Source organism: Mycothermus thermophilus (genome assembly GCF_041956435.1).
Source record: "Mycothermus thermophilus strain CBS 625.91 unplaced genomic scaffold VTJ04scaffold_4, whole genome shotgun sequence".
Lineage (NCBI taxonomy): Eukaryota > Fungi > Ascomycota > Sordariomycetes > Sordariales > Chaetomiaceae > Mycothermus > Mycothermus thermophilus.
In genome coordinates, this window is record NW_027191430.1 from 2672522 (window position 1) to 2693685 (window position 21164).

At 57.3% G+C, this 21164-nt stretch overlaps 9 protein-coding genes across 9 annotated transcripts; 1 reads left to right on the forward strand and 8 right to left on the reverse strand.

Moving 5' to 3' along the window:
• Positions 1–400: 400 nt before the first annotated feature.
• Positions 401–4432, reverse strand: VTJ04DRAFT_6697 (uncharacterized protein; the record flags this gene model as incomplete). The annotated part of the gene is made up of 6 exons (XM_069364944.1): positions 401–1104; positions 1182–1778; positions 1896–3182; positions 3264–3486; positions 3543–3857; positions 3962–4432. 6 exons carry the CDS (start codon positions 4430–4432, stop codon positions 401–403), a joined length of 3597 nt encoding a protein of 1198 aa, XP_069218721.1.
• A 424-nt stretch (positions 4433–4856) lies between these two features.
• Positions 4857–5858, reverse strand: VTJ04DRAFT_6698 (uncharacterized protein; the record flags this gene model as incomplete). The annotated part of the gene is made up of 1 exon (XM_069364945.1): positions 4857–5858. The coding sequence occupies one exon, from the start codon at positions 5856–5858 to the stop codon at positions 4857–4859; it is 1002 nt and encodes a 333-aa protein (XP_069218722.1).
• A 1155-nt stretch (positions 5859–7013) lies between these two features.
• VTJ04DRAFT_6699 (uncharacterized protein) lies at positions 7014–8963 on the reverse strand (the record flags this gene model as incomplete). Its single annotated transcript, XM_069364946.1, has 2 exons — positions 7014–8772; positions 8932–8963. 2 exons carry the CDS (start codon positions 8961–8963, stop codon positions 7014–7016), a joined length of 1791 nt encoding a protein of 596 aa, XP_069218723.1.
• Positions 8964–9184: 221 nt separating this feature from the next.
• On the reverse strand, positions 9185–10574 carry VTJ04DRAFT_6700 (uncharacterized protein; the record flags this gene model as incomplete). The annotated part of the gene is made up of 3 exons (XM_069364949.1): positions 9185–9403; positions 9624–9843; positions 10537–10574. 3 exons carry the CDS (start codon positions 10572–10574, stop codon positions 9185–9187), a joined length of 477 nt encoding a protein of 158 aa, XP_069218724.1.
• Positions 10575–11667: 1093 nt separating this feature from the next.
• Positions 11668–14190, reverse strand: VTJ04DRAFT_6701 (uncharacterized protein; the record flags this gene model as incomplete). The annotated part of the gene is made up of 1 exon (XM_069364950.1): positions 11668–14190. The coding sequence occupies one exon, from the start codon at positions 14188–14190 to the stop codon at positions 11668–11670; it is 2523 nt and encodes an 840-aa protein (XP_069218725.1).
• Positions 14191–15403: 1213 nt separating this feature from the next.
• Positions 15404–16909, forward strand: VTJ04DRAFT_6702 (uncharacterized protein; the record flags this gene model as incomplete). Its single annotated transcript, XM_069364951.1, has 1 exon — positions 15404–16909. The coding sequence occupies one exon, from the start codon at positions 15404–15406 to the stop codon at positions 16907–16909; it is 1506 nt and encodes a 501-aa protein (XP_069218726.1).
• A 238-nt stretch (positions 16910–17147) lies between these two features.
• On the reverse strand, positions 17148–17528 carry VTJ04DRAFT_6703 (uncharacterized protein; the record flags this gene model as incomplete). Its single annotated transcript, XM_069364952.1, has 1 exon — positions 17148–17528. One exon carries the CDS (start codon positions 17526–17528, stop codon positions 17148–17150), a length of 381 nt encoding a protein of 126 aa, XP_069218727.1.
• Positions 17529–17589: 61 nt separating this feature from the next.
• Positions 17590–18368, reverse strand: VTJ04DRAFT_6704 (uncharacterized protein; the record flags this gene model as incomplete). The annotated part of the gene is made up of 3 exons (XM_069364953.1): positions 17590–17927; positions 17989–18276; positions 18344–18368. 3 exons carry the CDS (start codon positions 18366–18368, stop codon positions 17590–17592), a joined length of 651 nt encoding a protein of 216 aa, XP_069218728.1.
• Positions 18369–18441: 73 nt separating this feature from the next.
• Positions 18442–19454, reverse strand: VTJ04DRAFT_6705 (uncharacterized protein; the record flags this gene model as incomplete). Its single annotated transcript, XM_069364954.1, has 4 exons — positions 18442–18458; positions 18524–18950; positions 19072–19147; positions 19204–19454. 4 exons carry the CDS (start codon positions 19452–19454, stop codon positions 18442–18444), a joined length of 771 nt encoding a protein of 256 aa, XP_069218729.1.
• Between the last annotated feature and the right edge of the window lie 1710 nt (positions 19455–21164).

The following is a 21164-nucleotide window of genomic DNA, read 5'->3' on the forward strand; positions in this document are numbered from 1 at the left end:
CAACAGCGAACGACGATCAAGATTTGGCAAGACCCCGCAGCACCTATAATAGCGACATCATGACCAGGTCAACCTGTGCTGGCCCCATACAGTAAATGTGCATAACTGAGAAGGATGAGAGGGAGGACAAATGCTCCAGGTAGACAAAGGTTCTGAAGAGACAGGTACTGTTGGCTGTAAGACTTCTGCTGCGGGTCGAAGCATAATTAGAGACCATCTCCGCCCACCTTCACTTGTTGAGCATGATATTGACTGAGCAAGCTATCTGCCCCATTACATTGTCCTCGTAGAATCCACCATCCTACCTAGAGAAGGAAACCACATGGGCAAAAAGAACCCTCATCCTTCACTCCTCACCCTTCCCCTGCCCCTGGGTATATTCCAAAACCACCTCCAACACCTACTTCCTACCAATCATCCCATCCTTCGCCAGATCCAAAGGCGTCTGCCCCAAATCCGACCGCGCCAACGGATCCGCGCCCGCGCGAAGCAGGCTCCTCGCGGGGTTGTGATGATTGTCGCGGATGGCACACGCCAGGGCCGTCCACCCGTCCTTATCCCTTCTCTCCAAATCCACCTGTCCCGTAGCAAGCAACACATCTATCGCTTGCGGGTAGTAATTCAAGGTCGCCCACGTAAGCGGCGCCCACCCGTCCACATCCGGCCTATCAATTCCGGGACACCCGCTCTCCACCAGCACGCGCAGCACCTCGGCATGCCCACCGCTGGCCGCCCACGAGAAGCAGTTCCGCCCGTCCTTGTCGACGGAGGTTTTATCCACCCGCTCGCTTGCCACAAGCAACCGCACCACGGCCGCATGCCCGTTGCCTGCCGCCCACAAGAGCGGAGAGCGGCCGTGCTCGTCGGCTAGGTTGGCGTCCACTGCGGGTAGATCGAGTAGGGCTTTGACGGCTGACTTGAAGTTGTGTCCCGCGGCCCAGGAGAGGGGCGTGCGTCCGTGTTTGTCGCGGTGGTTGAGCTCTACTGGGCTCAACGCACGGTGACGGAGGAGGACGGGCTGGGCGGGGTTGTTCTCGGCGACGCGACACGCCCAGTACCGCGCTGCCGCGCCCGCGGTGTCCCCAATCCCCAAGTCACAGTGACCTATGGCGAGGTGATGCTTGGCGACGCCCCCGTGCTGGTTGCTGCACGCGAAGGAGAGTGGCCTACGCCCTTCTCACCCGGCAGGTTGGCGTCGGTGCGCGCGTCGCGCAGGAGCGCGGCGACGCAGGCATCGTGTCCGTTCTGCGCGGCGACGGTGAGCGGCGTGCGGCCGTCCAGGCGCTGGGCGTTAGGGTCTGCGCCGGACGACAGCAGCGCTTCAACGAGGCTGTTGTGCCCTTCGTGCGACGCCCAAAAGAGCGCGTCGTCCAGGGTTGGCTGCGACGACTCGGTCCGGGGCCCGAGGCGGAGGAGTTCCGCGTTAAGAGAGTCAGCCAGGCCGAAAAAGGCCGCCAGAGTGAGCCGGCTGGGATTGTGGGGTATGCCATCGCGGGCTTTGTCCTCCAGCGTCGTAGTGAAGAACCGCCACCAATTTCCCCCATGTGGTGTAGTGATGTCCAAGAGACTTGTTGCGGCGTCCCTGAGCTCCGCAGGCGCTGAGCCTTCGCAGAGGGCATAGTGCTCTGTCCAGTTCATGGAGGCATATTGGTAGAATGCGTATCTCTCGGAAAGGACCTGGCAGGAGGTGGCGAGGACAACCTCGGGGTCCTTGAATGAACCGTCTATGCCCAATCCGTCTGCGTCTTCGCCCACAGAACCTCGTCTGCTACGGCTGCCTATGGGTGAACTAGCACGGGATTCAGCTGGCCCATGGAGCAAACCCGTCGATTCTCGGGGTGACCCATGACCTGGGTTGAAGATATCTCTCTCAAAATCGTCAAGAAGGAGGTAACGGATACAAGCTGCTGAGATGGACAGAGCAGCAGAGATCGGAGTGAGCTCGCGCATCACGGGGGGCGCGTTGTCTATCCTCTTCTGCTGCAGGAGGAAGTCCTTGACTGACTGGTGGACTAGTGAGACCTTGGATTCCGAGATCTTCACCAGCGGGCCCAAGACTCCCTGGACAGTACGCTGCATGGCAGTCTGCGAGTCTGAAGCGACGTCCTCCAGGGTGTGGTGGTTTTCCTTGATCGTGAAAGCAATGTTGAGCTCCTCCAAGCCCAAGGGCCGAGAGCTGCCCAGGATCAAAAGCAGGAGCTTTGAGGCGACGTCGTGATGGTCGGGAGGGATACCGGACACGAGCCGCAAATGTTCCGTTTCCAGCTCGGGCGGAATCATGGTGAGAAGATCTCGAAGTGAGTTCTTTGACAGAAGCAAACGGCTCTCCAGCCAGGCGAGCATCATATGAACCCACAAAAAGGTCCCGCCTGCTCGGCTCGTCAGGCCTTCCTCCAAGAACATCCTCATGTCGGCGGTTAACTTCCATCGTTGCGAGATCTCATCGACTTGCCAATGAATGAACTGCTTCAGGTCTTCCAAGTAACCTTCCTGGTCTTCGTTGATAGAGATGTGATGTTCAGCAAGCTGCTCCGCGACAGGCTCCAGCTCCACGATAATCGGCCGACTGGTCACGATGAACCTGACGCGCTGCTTGGTGCTTGTGCCCCGGTCCGAGTCGTAGATGAACGAATGAATGGACTCGAGGAGATTACGCCGGCTGCCAGGCTCGCACTCGTCCAGGGCATCGATAATGACCAGCGTCGGGCCACACTTGGGATCCGAGATAACGTCTACAAAGACGCCCCAGAGAGCAGAAAAAGACTGAACCATGTTTGGCCCCCGAGTCTCAAAGGCCCGTTTCACGTGTCGGATGAGCGAGCGATACCGACAAACCATTTGAAAGATCAACCCCCCGAGGACCCCCTTGGCGTCTCTCTGTCTCTTGGTTTTGTGATCGCAAAAATAAGTCAAGACCGTCTTTGGCGCGAGCGGAGACTGCCACGTCTCAAAGTGCCCAGCCAGGAACAGCGACATAACCGTCTTGCCGCAGCCGGGATACCCGCTTAGCCAGAGCAGAGTCGATGAGTCGGCCCTCTCCAGCCAGCTGACAAACACGGGCTGGCGCAGGATCCAGCGGCAGGTCCCGGGCGCCGGCTGTTTCAACGACCTCCGGTAGTCCTCGATGCTGAATGCGCTGAAGAGCGCCACGCATGTCTTTTCAGAGTCGGTGTCGGTGAAGCCTGGACAATGCTCAAGTCAAACCCATGCTCGTGGTCTTGTGGTCGACACCCACTTAATGATTCGGGCTCATCATGCCTTACCTCTTTGAGAGGAATGGAGGCTCGAACGCTCATCCGTGGGTTCCTTCCGGGCTTCGGGTTTCTTGTCCTTAATAACGGACAGGGCAATCCTTCGAATGGCTTGGGAGACAGACTTGTAGCTGTCCGTCTCGCCAGCGAACCGGCACATACTCCGGTGGTCCTCATACAAGGGCACCAGATCTTCCCCAGGGATGGCAAGAATGGCAGATTGTGGCTTGACGATCTTCCCCGTCTGTCAGCCAGATTCGCACCCTCTTGCTATGTAAACACATCACTCACCAGGGAGTTGAATGGCGCCAGCGCCTTCGTCTCATAAAACGACACAACCTTGATGTCGCACAGCCTATTGCGGACCGACACGCTCAGGTCCTGCAACGCTTTCGAATCGAACGAGAGCGTGTCCAAAAGATCACGTCGCACGATGCGGCCGTGCCGTCCGGCAGAGGCGAGCATGGCGCAACCATTGATAACCCTTCCAGCAATGGCGCCCATCTTGGCCACGTCGCTGCCCCTGTGAGGGGTGCCGAGGAAAGCCACGCCGACAATCGACTTCAACACATCTTCCATCTCATCCCTGTGGGCGTAGATCAGAGCCTAGGTAGGGAACAGGGCGGGCGGACCGTGCTGTTAGTGTTACAAGTTCCAGGCCGCAACAGCATCAACAAGGGACGCATGGAAGAAAAGGACCAGCAGCTCACTTGTTTAAAAATTATCCCCCCAAAACCATGGCACACAAAAATGATGTCCCGGCCCTCCTCCTCCGGCAACGCCTCCAACAACTCCCGTACCGAGTTCAACAACTGCTGCGCGCACACACCCACGTCAGCAGACGACGAATTGAACACAACCTGCGACGGATATCCGAACGTATACACCCGACAGCCCGGGAGGTAGGTGGGCAGCAGATCCCGCAGCCACAGGGTCCCGTTCGGATGCGTCCATGTCGTGTAAGCATCTCCGATCAGCCCGTGCACGGCGATGATGTTGACTGGGAACTTTCGTTGAGTGTGGCCATCGGCGTCGGGCGAGGAGGGTTCGTGGAGCGGGAAGAGGCCGTAGCTCTCCGACTGGATGGAATCGGGGGAATAGGTAGAACAGGTAGACAGGCTCTTGGCTTGGCCCCCCTCGCCATCTGACCGTTTATGCAGCTTCTTCAGCAGCCTCCTCATGATGGCAGAGTCTTGCAACCCAAGAGCTGGGCGTCAAAAAGGACGAAGTGAAAGACAGAGCCTACTCGCCTGCGTGCTTCATACATCTCACACATCAGATACCTACCCAAGCGTACTGTGTATATTATATATGAGGACTTAGACGCTGCACATTGCAACACGCATGCATGTCCCAGGCGCAGCGGCAAGATGATTGGCCCAGCGCAAGCGCGCAAGCCACAGCGTTGACCGAAGCGACCGGTCACCCTTGTTATTTGATGCGGCGGTTCTGGCTGAAGGACGGCCATGAGGGGCTGTGACATCCCTTGTGTCAGGTTCTAACCACCATAGCCATATTATATGGGCACCCAGGTATTGTATGTACTTTACCTGAAATACCAACCCTCGCCATAGCCACACCAACCAAGCCACACCCTCCCTCCTCTCACCTCCTCTCCTCATCCTCACCACCACCACCACCAAACCGCGCCCTAACCAACTCCCTCAACCCCTCCACCACCTTCTCCTCCCGTTCCCTATACCTCCTGACCCTCTCCTCCCTCTCCGCGCGCCTCGCCCTCTCCATCTCCTCCCGTCTCCTCTCCCTCTCCGCCTTCCTTTCCTCCCTCCTCCTCACCATCGCCTTATATTCCTCCACCCCACCACCCCCACCACTTCCACCCATCACATCCTCCTCCGCCAACTCGTCCATCCCAGGCGACTTTTCGCGGAACGCGCGCAGCTTCTCGTTCAGCGCGCGGCGCTTTTCCAGCTTGCGCTCGCGCGAGCCCGGGTCAGCGCGCGCAGGCAGGAGGGGGTTGTCGTCGTCGAGGAGGCGGGCTTTTTCCTCGGCGCGCTTGGCGCGGGCCAGGAGGCGGGTTTGAGTGAGCTCGGCGGCGCGGGAGGCGGCGAGGAGGTCGTCGCGGAGCGCGAGGTCGGTGGTGGTGGGGATGGAGGGCCCTGGGGCGCGAGAGGTGGTTTTGGATATGGATGATGACGAGGTTGGTGGTTGTAGGGGGTTTGGTGAAGTGGTGTTGTTTTGGTTGTCATCGCCGGGTTGGGGAGGAAGAGGAGGGAGGTAGTCATCGTCATCATCATCCTCTTCCTCCGATGACGAGGATGAAGAGGAATTGGGACCGGCATGTCCCTCCAACAGAGCCCCATCGCCTTCTTTCTCAGCAGCACCTTTCCCATCAGCACCACCATTATCATTATCCCCCCTCCTCCCCAATTCCTCAGACACTCCCATCTCATACCACCTCTCCTGCAACTCCCCTCTATTCCACTTCCCAACAAAGCTCTTCCACCGTCCCTTCACCTCGATATCATCCAGCGCGTTAATATCCAGACCCTTCCGCTCGTCTAGGTAGCGAGCAAAGACTGCCCGGAAGCGGGGGAGGTCGTGGCGATGGGAGAGGGGGCGGGCGTTGAAGGGGAGTTTGTCCATCTGCTCTCGCGGAGGAGGTGAAGTGTGTTTGTCTTTGTGGTGGTGACGGTGGTGATGGTCGTGTCTCTGCTCGTGGCGATGATGATGATGATGATGATGATCATGACTATGATGATGATACCGGTGGTGGTGGCCATCCTGTCCTTTATCGCTGCGATATCCGTCCCGAAAGTGATGGTGGTGATGATGGTGATGATGATACCGATCCCTATCCTCAGAGTGACAGTCCTCGCTATGACGATGGCGTTCATCCCCCCTGTGTCGCATCCGCCGCTCACCACCATCACTCAACCCCTCCCGTCTCCCCCGACCGCCATCCTCCCTCTCAACTTTCTCATCTTCATAGCCGCGCCGATACCGCTTGTTCTGTCTCTCATGCCCGCGATCATGATCATCGTCCTCTCTTGTCCTCCGCCGTGGCGAGGTGTCTGCGCGTGAAGATGATGCCGGCATTTCTGAGCTTGTTGGACGCGGCAATACGATGGAACAAGGTATCACTCATTTTCATTTCTTCCTTGGACTGAGCAACTGTCGAGTGGCTGTGGAAAGCCGTCAGAACTTCTCACGCGACAGGTGTTATTGCGCGACCAACCTGCCGTTCGATGCCAAGCATGTTAAAGTGAACGACCGGCGATGGAGCTGGCTGGGATCCTGTGTCTCGCCGAGCTGTTAGTGCAAAACGGCCCGCCTTGAGAACCAACCCTCCGTTTCGGCTCCAACCCTTGTCTATAAACTCACCGTTTCCAGTCAGGGTTGGGGTTAAGTAAGGCTCACGAAGACGGCTCTAACCCTGAACTCACTACCACCAGCAACATCACTCAATGCCAACCTGAGAATGCTGATCCATCACACAAAACCAGGACAGCCATCACATATCATACTGTACAGTACATACTCAGTTACCTATCCTATTTTTTGCCTACCCCCTTTTTCCTTTTTCCGTCACTCAAGCCGCCCAGATAAATAGGGTATCTTATGCGTGCCAGAATGGATGTACACCGTAACCATCATCATAAGACATGACAGAAAGCAAACTTAAAAACACAACAAATCATAAGAGATGAGAAGATACCGCTTCATCCCACAACTAACCATCAAAACCACCCTCACCAACTAACCATTAATATCGTTATCCGACCAACTTGCTCACCTCCATCACGGATTCAACGGAATGCCGTGAACCAAACACCCGGGGCAGCTGCAGGCATCCCCGCAGGGACACGACTCCAGACTGCCACCACAAATCCCCGACAGCGGCAGGTTGACAAAGAAATAGTCCAACGACGAGAGCGACTGTTCCTCGCGCGGCGGCGACCCCTCGCTAACCGCCGGCGTGGCCGCCTCCTTTGGGGAATCCCCACCTGCCGCTGCCGCTTGCGTCTGGTCCGCCCCGGGACTGTTGGTGTTGCTGCCGCTGTACGCATTGTTCACGTACTGAAACATCTGCTGGTTGAATGGGTGGGCCAGGCAGCCCACGCACTGGCACCCCTCGCCGCAGTTGCACTGATGACTAACTCCCATGTCGACAGTGTCAGCCTGCGTCTGGGCAGCGGCAGTCGTCGGTGACATCGGCGTGGGACCCATGGGCATGGTGGCGGTTTGCGACATGACTTGTTGCCAGATAAAGGGGTCGATCGGATGCTGCCAGGAGCCATAGTCGCCGGGGTAGCGGAAGATCGTCGGGTACTGGAACTGGGTCATGTACGACTGCTCAAACACCCGCTGCTGCTGCTGTTGTTGTTGTTGTTGCTGTTGCTGGTGCTGTTGCTGCTGAGCCACACTCTGGTTTGCGGCAGAAACCGAACTCTGTGTCTTGTTGGCGCAGCAGCTGCCACCACCGCCGACGGTAGGCGACTGAGGAGGCGCGTACGACTGGGCGTAGTTTTCTTGCGGTTGTTGAACCTGACCAGAAGCAGACGGCGGGGTTGGGGCACGGCCTCCACAGCAACTTCCATTGACGGCAGAAAGCTGCGGCGAATACGTTTTCACGTAGGTCTGTTGAGAAGTCTGAACGTCCGACGCAGGAGGCGGGCTCTCCTTCTTCGGGGCACAGCAACTGTTGGCGGTCGAGGGCCGTGGCACGTATGCCTGGGTATACATCTGAGGGACCTGGGCCCCATTGGACGTAGGAGGACGAGGCTCCGTCGAGGTTCCGCAACAGCTGCCACCCCCAGAACTCGCGCCATTGAGTTTCGGTGACGCAGTAGGGGAGGTTTTGATAGGCAATGGCGGCGCTTGAGCGCCGTTCGGCAGAACAGGAGGTGGCATCATGGTACTGAAGCCGCCGTTCGGATAATATCCCTCCTCGACTTTGATGTTGTGCTGAAGCTGAGGCGACGAAGCATAGTGGAACCCCATGTTGTTATACGGAACCGACGTCGAGTAGCTCGGTTGCTGTTGCGGGACGGCGTACGCGCCATTGGGTCCGGGAGGTAGAACAACGTAGCCTGATCCAAAGGCTGTTGGATCAACTTGTCCATTCGGCGCAAGAGCTGGGCTGCCTGCGAGGGTCATTCCATTGGTGGTCGGCGTGCTGAGAGGTGTGGTGATAAGATTGATCGAGTTCGGGTCTATCCTGTCCAGGACGGTAGGATCGATGGACGGTTTCCGGCCATTCGCTCTCGAATTCCCGTTCGATTTCGTCACGCGGTAAGATGAAGGTTTCGGCGGCGACTTTGGGGCTTCGGCGGCGGACTTTTCCTTTTCTCGCTGGTCTGTCCCCTTCGCGGCATCTCCAGGACAGGCGCACTTCTGCTTCTTTGGGATGGCCACACGAACGCCGCCGCAAGCACACGGCCGTCCGGGAGGGCAAGGACATGTGCTTAGGGGCCGTCCCGGCTTCCGCACGGGGATCATGACTCTCTCATAAAAGTGGTTGCATTTTGTCGAACGGTGGCCACGAATACATGGCGCACTACAGGTGTAAAAAGTCAGCAACACCTATCATGGTAAGGAGTGGAAAACAACCGTCTTGCTGGTCGATATGACGACATGATGCTCCGAGACCAACAAAGATCCAAGAGGTAGCAAGGGGCTGGAATGGACCAAGTATGAAAGGAGAGAGAGAACGTACCAGGCCATCTTCTGGCCATTGATGATGGGCATCTTGGAATCTGGCGAGGCGGTGCCTCACGCCGCGTCTGCGGTGGGTGGGTGGATTGGATTGGGGGGTGTCGCGTTAGGTCTCGGAGAGACCCGATATCCGGCGCCGTCTCTGACGGGCGCGCGTCTGCTGGGTGAGGAGGTGGGTGGTGGCCTAGCCCTGCCGATTCAGTCCATCGGGATGAGCAGGTTCGTGGGCCGGGGTCGCGGATCTTGGAGGCGAATCAGCGCCGCTCCGTTGACGTCGTGTCGACCGATGTCTCGGCCGTTTGAGGTTGCGGGCCGGGGCGGGCCCGATGATCGAGTTTGAGCAGATTGAGCAAGTTTCCGGCTATATAGGGGGCATGCGTCCCCGCGTTGCGATGCAGGTCGTAAAACCCTTTTAGTGTCCACACAGCTCGCTCACGCGTGGTCGTGGACAGTGTGAGCCTCCAAATATTTATCTGGATTGATGGCTCGGCTTGTTTGTCCTTGACAGAAGTTGTGGTCGGCTCAAGTCCAAGGGGGACTCAAAGTCTGGGTCAAACAGCTGACACAGGCCAAAGACGGTGATGGGCTGACTCGAAGGTTGCAAGGTGAGGTGAGTCGACGGTCCAGCCTGTCTTGACACAACTGCCAGGCAGACTCGGGGACAAGACAGGCTCGTGGTCAGATTCTAGGAACCAACAACGTCGAGGGGTAGAAGTTTGGAATGAGGTCGTCGAGGTGGAGAGACGCAACGTGATGGATGACGAAGATAGGTGTGGTTTTTGTCGGGGCGGAAATGATCAGGATCAGGCAATCCTGGCGGTCCTTGCTTGTCCCTGGGGATTCCAAACTGCTGGGACTGCTTGATGCCTTCGGAAGAGCAGCAAAGCCACGCGGATCCGGGACGGTGGTGTTACTGCAGAAGCAGCACGAGATATGTCCTCTGATCAACAATGCCCCAGGAATGTGGATGCGAGACACAGCGCGCGGGAGGTGGAGAATTGGAGCTTTGAGGAATCCAAGATTGCTGTGTCAGGTGTGTGCCCAGACCGCCAACAATGGGTAGAAGCGGACCTGGGATATAGTACGTAAGCGTGGGATGAAGAGGTGACACCTAGCCCTCAGGCAAGCTGAAAAGAAAGAGGCCGGCCACAACCGGAGGAGGTCCCGGTCCCGTCTCCTTGGTTGTTCTTGGTCTTGGTTAAGGTCTTGGTTATGGTCTTGTTGGTCAACGAAGTGGTTGAAGGACTCGACTCGACGGGATGGCTGCGGGGTCAGATCATCCAGATGGTGTGAAATGACCAACACTTCCCGTCGGTTACTCTCATCAAAGTTGGATGATCCAAGTTTCCTTTCACGGATTCTTTTTCTTTCCCCAAGTGTTGTTTCTCATCCGCTGTGTGATGTGTGTGATGTAGCCGGGAAGCCACGGTATGGGCTAGGTCAGGTAGGTCAGATCCAGTAACCCAGGGCCAAGGGTGGCTCGCGTCTTGGCCCGGCTCGGAGTTCAATCCGTCCCTCCTTCTCTTCTTGAACCGGGTGCGATGCTGCAAGTTGCAACACTCTGCATGCAGGAGGCAGCGCTGGTGGGTGCGAAGGCGGGGCCCACAGTTTGGGCAGCCGCGATGAGACTGAGCAAGTTTTCATTGGCCGGAAACGGAACAGGCTGGCTTGGTTGGCTGGGCCCATCATCCCAAGATGCCATGATGCCGTGATGCCGTGACTTCGCCGCGCGGGATGGCCACTTCACCTTCTCATTCACATTGCCATGGAGAGTCACTGTAGGCTGACATGACACTGCCAGAACATGAGGCTCTAAAGATGAAGTCATTGAGAAGCCAAAGGTTGTGGTATCTGATGAAATCCTAAAGGTATCAAGGCTGGTTGTAAGGAGTTTAACTCCCTAGATCGGCACACATAGGCTACGTCTATATGTTGGCGAGGTTTGACGGCCAACATGAAGAGCCACATCATCCTCCCAGAGACGTACGGAGTCCCGGTATTTCCCTGCTGACATCTCTATCGAATCAATCCAAAGGTCGACGGTGTACGGTGTATGACCCCTCCTCCTCTTCCAGCAACCGACGACACACATCCATCCAATGGCCACGAGTGTCCAATTCCATGCCACGCGAAACCTGGGCCGAGCCGAAGACGCATCTCACACACGCGGGACTTCTTCCGGCCCTCCGGCGCTCCGGATGCCTTCGCGCGGAACACAACCCAAGAGACCGATAGTGCCAAAGATGGGCCGCGTCTGACCTGTGCTGGGCCACAACGGATGAAGGCATACGGAGTATTGCTCTCTAACAAACGAAACGACACGATGAGACGTAGCATCGTCTGCCCCAGGTCCGTGGAATAGGATGGGGGATATGACGCAGCCCAAGCCCAACAACCGAGGCCAAGGACGCTAGGCCGCGTGCTGTACGTAAAGCACATCCATACATAGACCTGCTCGTCAAATACATTGCAGCAGCCCACGCGGAGGTGTGTGAAATAGTGCCATTGGTCTTGGGGTTGGGTGACATTTCCCCGCTGCAAAGTCCCCGTGTGGTCGTGGCCACCACACAATCTTTCCCCTCAGTCCAGCCCTGCGGAGATGAACCTCAGCTCTCGCTTCCATGTGCCCCAGACCCCCAGCTGGACGAGGACTGACGATTTGGATTTGTTGTCCTGTTTTGGCCCATGGCCCTTCGTATACAGATCTCCCCCGCACACACATGGTGCTTTTGCGAGGCTAGGCTGTGGCCCCGTCCGAGTCAGAGTCCCCAAACATGTCCATGGCGCGCATTCGCTTCTTGGCCGGTGCTGCCTTCGGCGCCGACATCTGGAATCCGCCTATAGATTTGACCTCCTTCTGCTGTTCCTCGTGTGGCAGTGGTGGCGCCGTGGCACTTGATTCGTTGGAGTCTTTCATGACAGTATCGGCCTCGGCGGATACTTGTTTGGACTTCTCCGCATTGTCGTTGTCGTCGTCATCGTAAGGCTCGCCGTCGAGATCCAGGTCATCAAAAGCATCGTCCAGCGAAGCCAAGTACTGCAGACGCTCGGGATGGAGCAGCTCTCCGTCCGTCTCGTCAAGATATAAAATGTTCTCGACTTGATCATCGCCTGTGTCTGGCTCAACCGCCGCCTTGGTCGACACAGGCAGGAATCCTCCGTCTGATGGCGCCCCATCCACCGTCTTCCACCTCCCGGTAGCCTTCCTATCCGACTCCGACCCACTGGTGTCTTTCTTCGCCGCGGAGGGCGGATTCTCAAAGCTCTTGACAAACGACTCGTGCGTCTCCACGGGAAACACGCACCAACCCTCCCACAGGCTCAACACGAGCCCCACGCTACGCTTCCACTTCTCCGCGCGCAGCCGGCCCCAGCCATGCTTTTCGGCCATCAGACCCAACAGCTCGAATGTCTTGCGGTTGCGGAGGGCCGTCTCGAACAACTGCCGATAGCGCCAGGCGTGGCGGATCCCGCTCGTAGACGAGGATGATAGGATGTCGCTGATGACGTAAAGACCAAGGAGACGCGCCGCGCTCCAGTCGGGAGAGTCAGATGTTGTGGTGGTTCGGTCCTCTGGTGCAGGCGACCCGTCGCGAGAAGCCTCTCCTTTACTGCCGGACCTATCCTTTGCTCCAGGCTTGTAATCCGGATTCGCCGATGTGTAAGCAAAGGGGTGCTCGACGTTGGAAACCACCATGTCCACGATCTCGTCGGCACCCCGACTTGCGTGCGTGATGGCGAACGCGGTGATCCTCGCAATGTCGCCTTTTCGAATCTTGGACAAACTGGTAGGCAGGCGTGCGAGCAAATGAGCCAGTTTGAACTTTTCGATCGGGTTCAGGAAGGTATCTTCCTGCTCGGCGCCATCACCTTGTTTGGCTTTCTCATCCTCGAATTCGTCGTCATCATCTGAATCGTAGTCGGAGTCCGAGACGAAGTCATCAACATCTGTAGCGTATTCAAAGGCCAGGCGCTTGGTTGGCCTCTTCCACGCATGGCTCCCCTCGAAAAGGGGAATATACTCGAGCTTGCCTCTAGCCGCCTTGGCACCGGTGACAATTTCCCATAGCTTCCAGCGGTACCAAACTCCACCCTCACTCCGGGCGTCCCAAATCCAAGCCCACTTCTCGTCGCGCTGAACGTCGGGGCGTGACATCAGAAGAGCCTCGAACTCCGGGCCATGCTCGAGCACAGCCTCGATGACCTTGTGGATCATGCGTATTTGTTTGATGTCTCTCGGCGGCCGGACAGGGACGTGGAGAATCCCCGCCCTATTCATCGGTCCGCCGAAGGGAGGCCCGTAGGATGACGGGGGAGCATACGCCCTGCCGTGACCCAAGGGTTGGTAGCCTGGCCTGCCTGGCCCATCGGCGACCTTCTTTGCACCAAACGGATGAGAAACGGCGGTCGAGGTGTGGAGAGTACTGGCGGTCAAGCCTGAGGAGATAGCGGCCGAAGAGAGATGGCGATGCAGCGAAAGGAAATAGCCGAACCCAAGGTAGCGGTTTTGGAGAGTGCTCACAGCGTTGTCGATGTCGGTTGCCGGAGTCTCCTTGGATAGAGTGACAATAGCGGCAATCGACTTGCGCTCTGTCCCACTGGGTCCTGTGGGTGGGACGATCTTGACGTTCTCGACGGTCAGGTTGGACGGGATCAACGACTTGATGAAGGCGGGTGACGAGCCTGGCGGCAGATTCGCAAGACGCAGGGTAGGTTTGGACGCAGCCTTTTCTTCTGCGCGATCTGTCGTTGTGGGAGCTTCGGCTTCGTCATCGCTAGAGTCAAATGCCTTGGCGACGGGTAACGAGCCTGAATCCTTCTCGCGGTCTCTGTCTCTGTCTCTGTCCCTGTCCTTCTCGTCCGAGTCTCGTTGGAAGCCCTCAAATGACCTCTTCTTCCCAAACGAATTTGGAACTGGGCCCAAGCTCCCGGGTCCGCTCTTCAAGGAGCCGCCTGACGGAACGCCAAAGTGACGCTTCCCCGTGCCCCCGCCAAATGGGGCGCTGCTCCCAAAGACAGGCCTCTCGGGAGGACCGGCAGGTCTGGAGGGCGTACGGCGGGGTTCCCGCAAGAGGTCCTCCTCTCCATCGTGACCCAAGCTCTTGACAAAATCCTCGTAGACAGCAGCAGTCTCTGCTTCTTCCCTGCGGCGCTTGGCTTCGGCTTCGGCCTTGTGTTTTTCGAAAGCGGATTGCCTCGTTGGTTTCTGCAGTTTCGCGTCGGGGTCAGGGAACTCGGCAATCTTTTTGGTGGACGACATGTTTGGTAGTTCGCGTATGTCGGCCGCGCATGATTATGGGGCTATTGGACGGAACAATGGCCAGGGATGTCACATCGCAGTTCCCATGCTCAAGCTCTGGTGATGATGGAGGTTGTTGATTGCTTGGTCGGCGATTGCTGGAGGTTGGTTGTTGTCGATAAGCTCTGGTCCTGGCAAGCTTCCAACAGTCCGAGTGGTCCGTGCACTGTGCACCCTGATGACCAACCTGGAAGGAGCCTCTCTCACTTGCATACACTAGGGCCTGAACTTCCCTTCTTGTCCCTGGATATCGATCTTGAAGGCACTGATAAACTTCCAAAGTGAGACTGCAAGAGCACTCGGGACAACTATCTTGATCAATACCACTCTGACTCGAATCATTGTCCCGTTCCGGGTTGGAAGCAAACATGGACGAGGCTGTGTCCGGGGCTTTGAGGGCCAGCAGCTCGAGATGCAACGGTGGCACCAGCTGCTGCCGGCCGTCAACACTGTCATCCAGCTGAACGGTTTCCATTTTAGGGAGTGGGGGCGTGATTCATCAAGGGACTCCCTTCGCCTCACAAAAGGCCACAAAAGGACAAAAAGGACAGCCCCGGACAAGTTCGCTCACTTCGCTCTCTTCGTCCTCTCAACTTCTCCAACACTCTCGGGCAATCTTGGAAACTAGAACTGAGCTTGGATTTATCCATGGAAAACCACATCTCCAAAATTCCATTCGATAAAGCTTTGCCTGGCCCGCCACCTTGTCTCTCCCTCCCTCACTTCAGCCATGCCACATCAAGACCATCTTGTTCCCCTCCATGTCCTACCTTCATGAGCATCTCCTTGTGTTTCGTGCTCTCTTTTTAACAGTGCCTTATATGGACAATCCGTCCATCAGGGCACACCATCTTCCCCGTCCTGATCTCCTGTCATTGCAACCCCCTCTTCAACAAACATCAAGGATGGCGTCACCCTCGGCGGGGTTCAGCTAGTCTGGCATATTTAAGCGCCCTTAGCTCCCAACAAGTGTCCGGAGGCGCCGGAAGTTCGGCGCGCATTGGACCCTCGAGATCCCTCATCATTCCTCAAAAGGGAGATTCACCACTTTACAATCTGCCACCAATCCTCCGTCGTCCTCGCAATCCTCATATACCCCTGTTCGTCCCGTGTTACTCCGGCGTCTGAAACCTTGTCGAACTTCGGAATCCGTTTTACCGTTCCGTCTCCCAAAATGTCCTCTTCTGCTGCTTCCGCTTTCTCTTCCTCTTCCTCTTCCTCTTCCTCTCCTTCTCCCTCCTCCAACACATTCTCTCCCCCTTCCTCCATCCTCATCGTCGGCTCTGGCGTCTTTGGGCTCAGCACCGCTCTAGCCCTCACCCGCCGAGAGGCCTTCGCCCAGTGCTCGATTACTGTCGTCGACAGGTCGAACCCCTCCGAACCCGGGGCCTTTCCCTCCCCGGATGCCGCCAGCATTGACGCCAGCCGCATCATCCGTGCTGACTACGCGGATCACGCCTACGCTGCCTTGGGCGAGGAAGCTCAGGTGGAGTGGCGCAAGAAGGATCAACCCGCAGACCTAGGTGCCCAGGGACGCTACAATGAAACCGGTCTCATCCTCGTTGCGGACGCTGAGCCGCCTGTGCCGCTCACAGACCAGGCCGTCCAGGCCGGCGAGGGAGACCGGAAGCCCAAGCTAACAAGCATGGACTATGTCCGCATGAGCTGGGTCAACGTTCAGGCCCTCACAGCCAAGGACCCCGAGCTGGCAGCCCGCATTCGCGAGTTGCCCGATAGCGATGCTGTGTGTGAGGCTTTGGGCACGGGAGGCAGCTCGGGGTCATGGGGATACGTCAACTACAACAGCGGCTGGGCCAACGCCGCTGCCTCGATGGCATGGCTTCTCGACCGAGTCCGCGAGACCGGACGGGTGAGCTTCGTTGCCGGCACTGTCGTCTCCTTGGAACACGCCGAGGCCACAGTCACCGGTGTCAAGCTCGACGATGGCCGCGTCCTCTCCGCCGACTTGGTCGTGGTAGCAGCGGGTGCCTGGACCGGTGCACTCATCGACCTCGCCGGCCAAGCCGTTGCCACTGCCCAAGTCCTCGGCTACATCGACCTTACCGACGAAGAACAAGCAAAACTCGCCAACATGCCCGTCATCCTCAACCTCTCCTCCGGCCTCTTCATCATCCCACCCACCGACCGCGTCCTCAAAATCGCCAAGCATGCCCTGGGTTACCTCAACCCCATCCAGCCCTCCCATCCACCACTGCCACTCACCCCCAACTCTTCCAAAACCAACCACCCCGTCTCCTTTCCACGCACCTCCCTCACCCATCCTAACCTCGGCATTCCCGCCGCAGATGCGTCCGACCTCCGCCGCGCCCTGCGCGAGATGATCCCCTGGCCGTCTCTACACGACCGGCCCTTCAGCAAAACCCGCCTGTGCTGGTACTCAGACACCCCGACGGCCGATTTCGTCGTCGACTACCACCCACATTGGCGGGGATTGTTCGTCGCGACGGGGGACAGTGGGCATGCCTTCAAGTTCCTGCCCGTCATCGGGGAGAAGGTCGTGGACCGCATCATGCGCGCTGGACCGCCAGAGTTTGAGGGCAAGTGGGATTGGAAGGCGAAGATGGGGCCGGTGGAGGTTACGTTTACGCAGGATGGGAGCAGGGGCAGGAGTGAGGCAGGAGTGGTTTTGGATGAGGCGTTGAAGGACGTGTCGGCTTGAGACTTCGCACCTCTTGGGCTACGTGGACATGGCACGCACGGGGATAACAGGGCAGGCCATAGGGACTCGAACACGAGGGGGACATGCATACACCACGGCATCACAAACGGCATCACGCAGACATCATTACGCACGCACGAACACGATGGGACCGAACACAGGTTCATATCAATCGATGATGGTATTTCTCTGGGCAGCAGCACCCTTCATGCCAACGACGACCGGTATAACCGCCATATTAGCGAGACCTCTCTCCTCCCAGCAAAAAGCCACCAAGTAACAAGTCCGACCATCCTTTTCTCCGCAAAGCCAACCGGAGTTTGTCCGGTCGAGAATCACAAGAACGCAGGGCCGCTGCTACGCCATCGGTCCTAGAGACCTCTGTAGGTGGGAGGAGAAGAGAGCCTCGGCGGCAAGATATGTAATAGGTAAGGTAGGGTTTATACCACCACCCACCATCCATCATCATCATCCATCGTCTTCTACCTGGCCAGGTGCTTGCAGGCATGCTTGCTGCCATCTGCCGGGTTCGCGGGAGTTTATGTTCCCGATCGACCGACAGAGCCGAAAAGCCACCACCAAATTCATGGCAGGATATTGTGTAGTGTGCGTTTCTCATCGCCCATGTCCCTTTCTCCCGCGCATAAAAAGCAGCAGACAATACTCTGCACAAATCCCCTCTAGCGACAGCAACACGTGGAGAAGAGGGGGTTGTGTGTTTCGCTGCCCAGCATGACCGACATGATCGTCATCAGGGAAACCACGTAGCACCATGCTCGCCCCACCCTTCTCTCTCTCCATGTGCTGTGTGTGAAGCATGCTTCATACCTCAACGTGTCCTTTCGGTTGTTGTGTGTGATATTCACCCCCCCCGGTGTCTCTCTCGTGCTCTCGGTCTCCATGCGAATGTCGGCTTGCGAGAACCCGACCGGAGCAAAGGTCCCAGTCGCAAGCCCCCAATTAAGTAGGGTCCGCGGCAGATGGAAACGAGACAGAGCGGAAAAAGTGTTGCTGCTGCCTTAACCATGCCGGGCCGAGATGTGTGTGGTCGTTCTATGTGAGGAAAAAAATGGAAAAACCTCGCACTGTCTTCTCTCCGGAGCAGTAACCAGGTTCCGTTCTTTTTGTGGTACCCTTGTCATCCGGGGAAAAGAGAAAAAAGTCAAAATCCCAACAAGGACATTTGGGGGGCCGGCGCAGAAATAAAACGGCCATGTGTCCCCGAAGTCCGTTCCCGTATCCGTGAACGCCGATGCAATGCTGATGGTTCAAAAACAGTCGCAAAAATGATACAAGGCGATCGCGCCGGCGGCACGGTTTGCAATTGTCAAACTGTGCCAAGTCGCGAGTCGGCCGAATGGAGTTTTCTTTAGGTGGGGTATGATGTCGTCAAGTCATGACGCGGAGATGATCGGGGGCAATAGTAGTGTACACGTCGGCGGCGAAAATGTGGTATCATGATGTGTTGTGGGAGAGTTGAGGGAGCCAGGCGTGGTGATATCCCCGTGAAGTGGGCTTGGCAGGTCTGGTAATTAGACCTTGCGGAAGTCTGGAAGTCAAGCATGTCAGCGTCATGTGTCTCGTGATTCGCCACAAGGCAACCAGAAAACTCACCTTGCAACACAGGGTATATCATCTCGAACGCCTGGTAGATTTCCTCGCGCACTTTCGCGCCAGTCAGGACAATCTTGCCGCTGACGAAGATGAGGAGCACGATCTTGGGCTTGATCATGCGGTAAATGAGACCCGGGAACAACTCAGGCTCGTAGGAGCTGAAGTTGTGGTGTTTGGACGCGAGACCCTCGAGGCGGATCGGGAACTTGATGTCGCACGAGCCGACGATGTTCTGGATCTTGAAGTCGGTGAACTTGGCGTTGAAGCCGAGCTTTTGGATGATACGGGCGTACTTTCGCGACGCAAGTTTCGAATCATCCTCCGACTTGGCACCGGTCACGACCATCTTGCCGCTGGCGAAGATGAGGGCGGTGGTCTTGGGCTCACGAATACGCATGATGACGGCCGCGAAACGCTTGGGATTGTACTGCACTCAGGTTAGCACTGCTCGTGGTGAAACGGTTGAGAACAGAAACCTGCTCGCAGACCAGGTCGCCACTTCACCGCGCGACGACCATGGCGCGGCGGTGTTCTGGCTCAACACGTACCTCCGCATTGCGAGCGTGCAGCGCGATTGTCTTGAGGTCCAAACGGCAGTCCAGGTTGACTGTCGCGACGATGTTTCTAAAACGGTCAGCCCACTGCCCCGGGAGCGCGACCCAGAAAACGGGGTTGCCTACTGAAGGGTGGGCGTAATGCCACTCGGTCCCGCGGGACCAGCGCCAGGTGTCGCAGCGGGCGTCGCGGGAGTCACCCCGGAGCCGTTCGTGGCTTGAGCGCCCTGCTGCTGAGCGCCATTGTTCGCCGCGCCGCCCTGAGGAGTCGTGGTGTTCGCGATCTCATTGGCACCGCCGGGGAAAGACAATGAGCCAGGCGCGGTGAACGCCTTCGCTTGCGCAGCGTTGGACGGATGAGTCTGAATTGCCTCCATCGTGGTTATGATGGTGTGGTGATTCTGAGAGACTCGATCGGGTGTCTTGTCGTTGCGCGACAAATCTACGTATGGGAAACGCGGTTAGAGGGAAACTCAGGTTTCGCGAAAAATAATCGAAAATGCGAGCGTGGCGGTTTGGGAGGGGGAACTTGTGAGGGCAGAGCCGATTTGAGAGATGAAGTGAAGTTTCCGAGGTGTGGCGCGGTCAAAAATGTGTGTTGGGTGGAAGATTTGTGTTTTGGCCACTGCTGGCGACCAACTAAGTGGCCAACAAGCAGAGCCGAGGTAAGGAGGGGTAACGTGGTGTCGACGTGGAGGGGTTGTCCAGGCAATGGGGCAGAGGAAGAATGTTGTTACGAGGTGGGTTTTGGGAGAGGGGACCGTACCAGGTGCCGGGAGATAAACAAGTTAATGTCTCCCCCTCGAACTGTTGTCACGCCTTGCAAGCACCCTCGATGGTTTCGTCGAAGATTTTTCAATCCACGACGCGGCCGGGTATCTCGTTCGGCTGACGATGGTCCCGAGAACCCGATGAAGAGAAAGAAAACGCCTCGACGACGGAGCGGAGAGGGCGATGACGGCGTCTGACACACAGCGGCGGCGTGCCCACACTTCAACTCAAGGCAGAGACGGGTCTTGGGTCTTGGTCCTCGGGGCGAAGAATGGCAATGCTGCGCACAGAATGGCTCTTGTGCAAACGGATCTTTTTATTACCCTCGTCGGGGATGGATTAAAGGGTCGACCGCGGACAGACGTTCGGGTTCCTTTTGAAGGACAGAGGGCGCCGATGAAGAGGAAGACCGAGCGACGGCAACCTTGAGGCAAGCCCTGGCTGGTCCAGAAAAAAATGAAGGGAACGTAATCGCCTGTCTCTGTATCGACAGATTAATCTCCTCGACTTCCTAAATGAATGAGAGGTTGTGCCCACACAACGCCGAGATGTCTTGTGCTCTTTTTTTCTTCTTTTCCTTCTTAGAGGGGAAGAGAAGAGAATCACCGTTTCGATGGGTGAAACGGCCGACGATGATGTCGTGGAAGAAAGTGGATCTTTTTTCCTTTGGAAGACGGTAGAAGGGGGGAGGGGTGTGTGGGTCTGAGTTTTGTGGCCGGAGACAGGGAGCAACGGCCGGTTTGGGTACTTCCACGCACGGGAGCTTCAAAAATTGGGGGGAGCTGCTCCTACTTATAATTTTCGCAGGAATGCCCGTGCGGCGCCTCAGGCAGCAACGCCCCCCGGCCCAGTAAGTGGCGGGTCCTTTGCTCTTTCGTGTTTTGCGGCTCCCTGAGCGGCGAATCACAGCACGCAAGCGCAGGCTTTTATCCCGCCTGCACCCAATCAGAGGTGAGCAGGTGCAACCGTGCCATGGCCACATCCCTGCACGGGCCAGCGAAGTACCGGTACACGGCACCAGAAGCAAACCGCCAAGACTCCTCCTTCGCACCTTCTGGCCGCTGAATCTCCGACACGCTGCACCATCCGCACTGACTTTTCAGGGTTTCCATCCTCGACATCCTGAAACCCTGAAACCTCGGCCAGGAAACATGATCATCGATCCAAATGATGCATTTGCCATCATCTCTCTCTTTTCTTTTCTCCTATCCATCCTCCAAGTTTGTCGTCGACCACGTTCGGTTCCCTCTTGACAACACTGCGCCGACTGCATCTTCGCCGCTGCCAACGAACCTCGCACACGCCAGCTTGAAGCT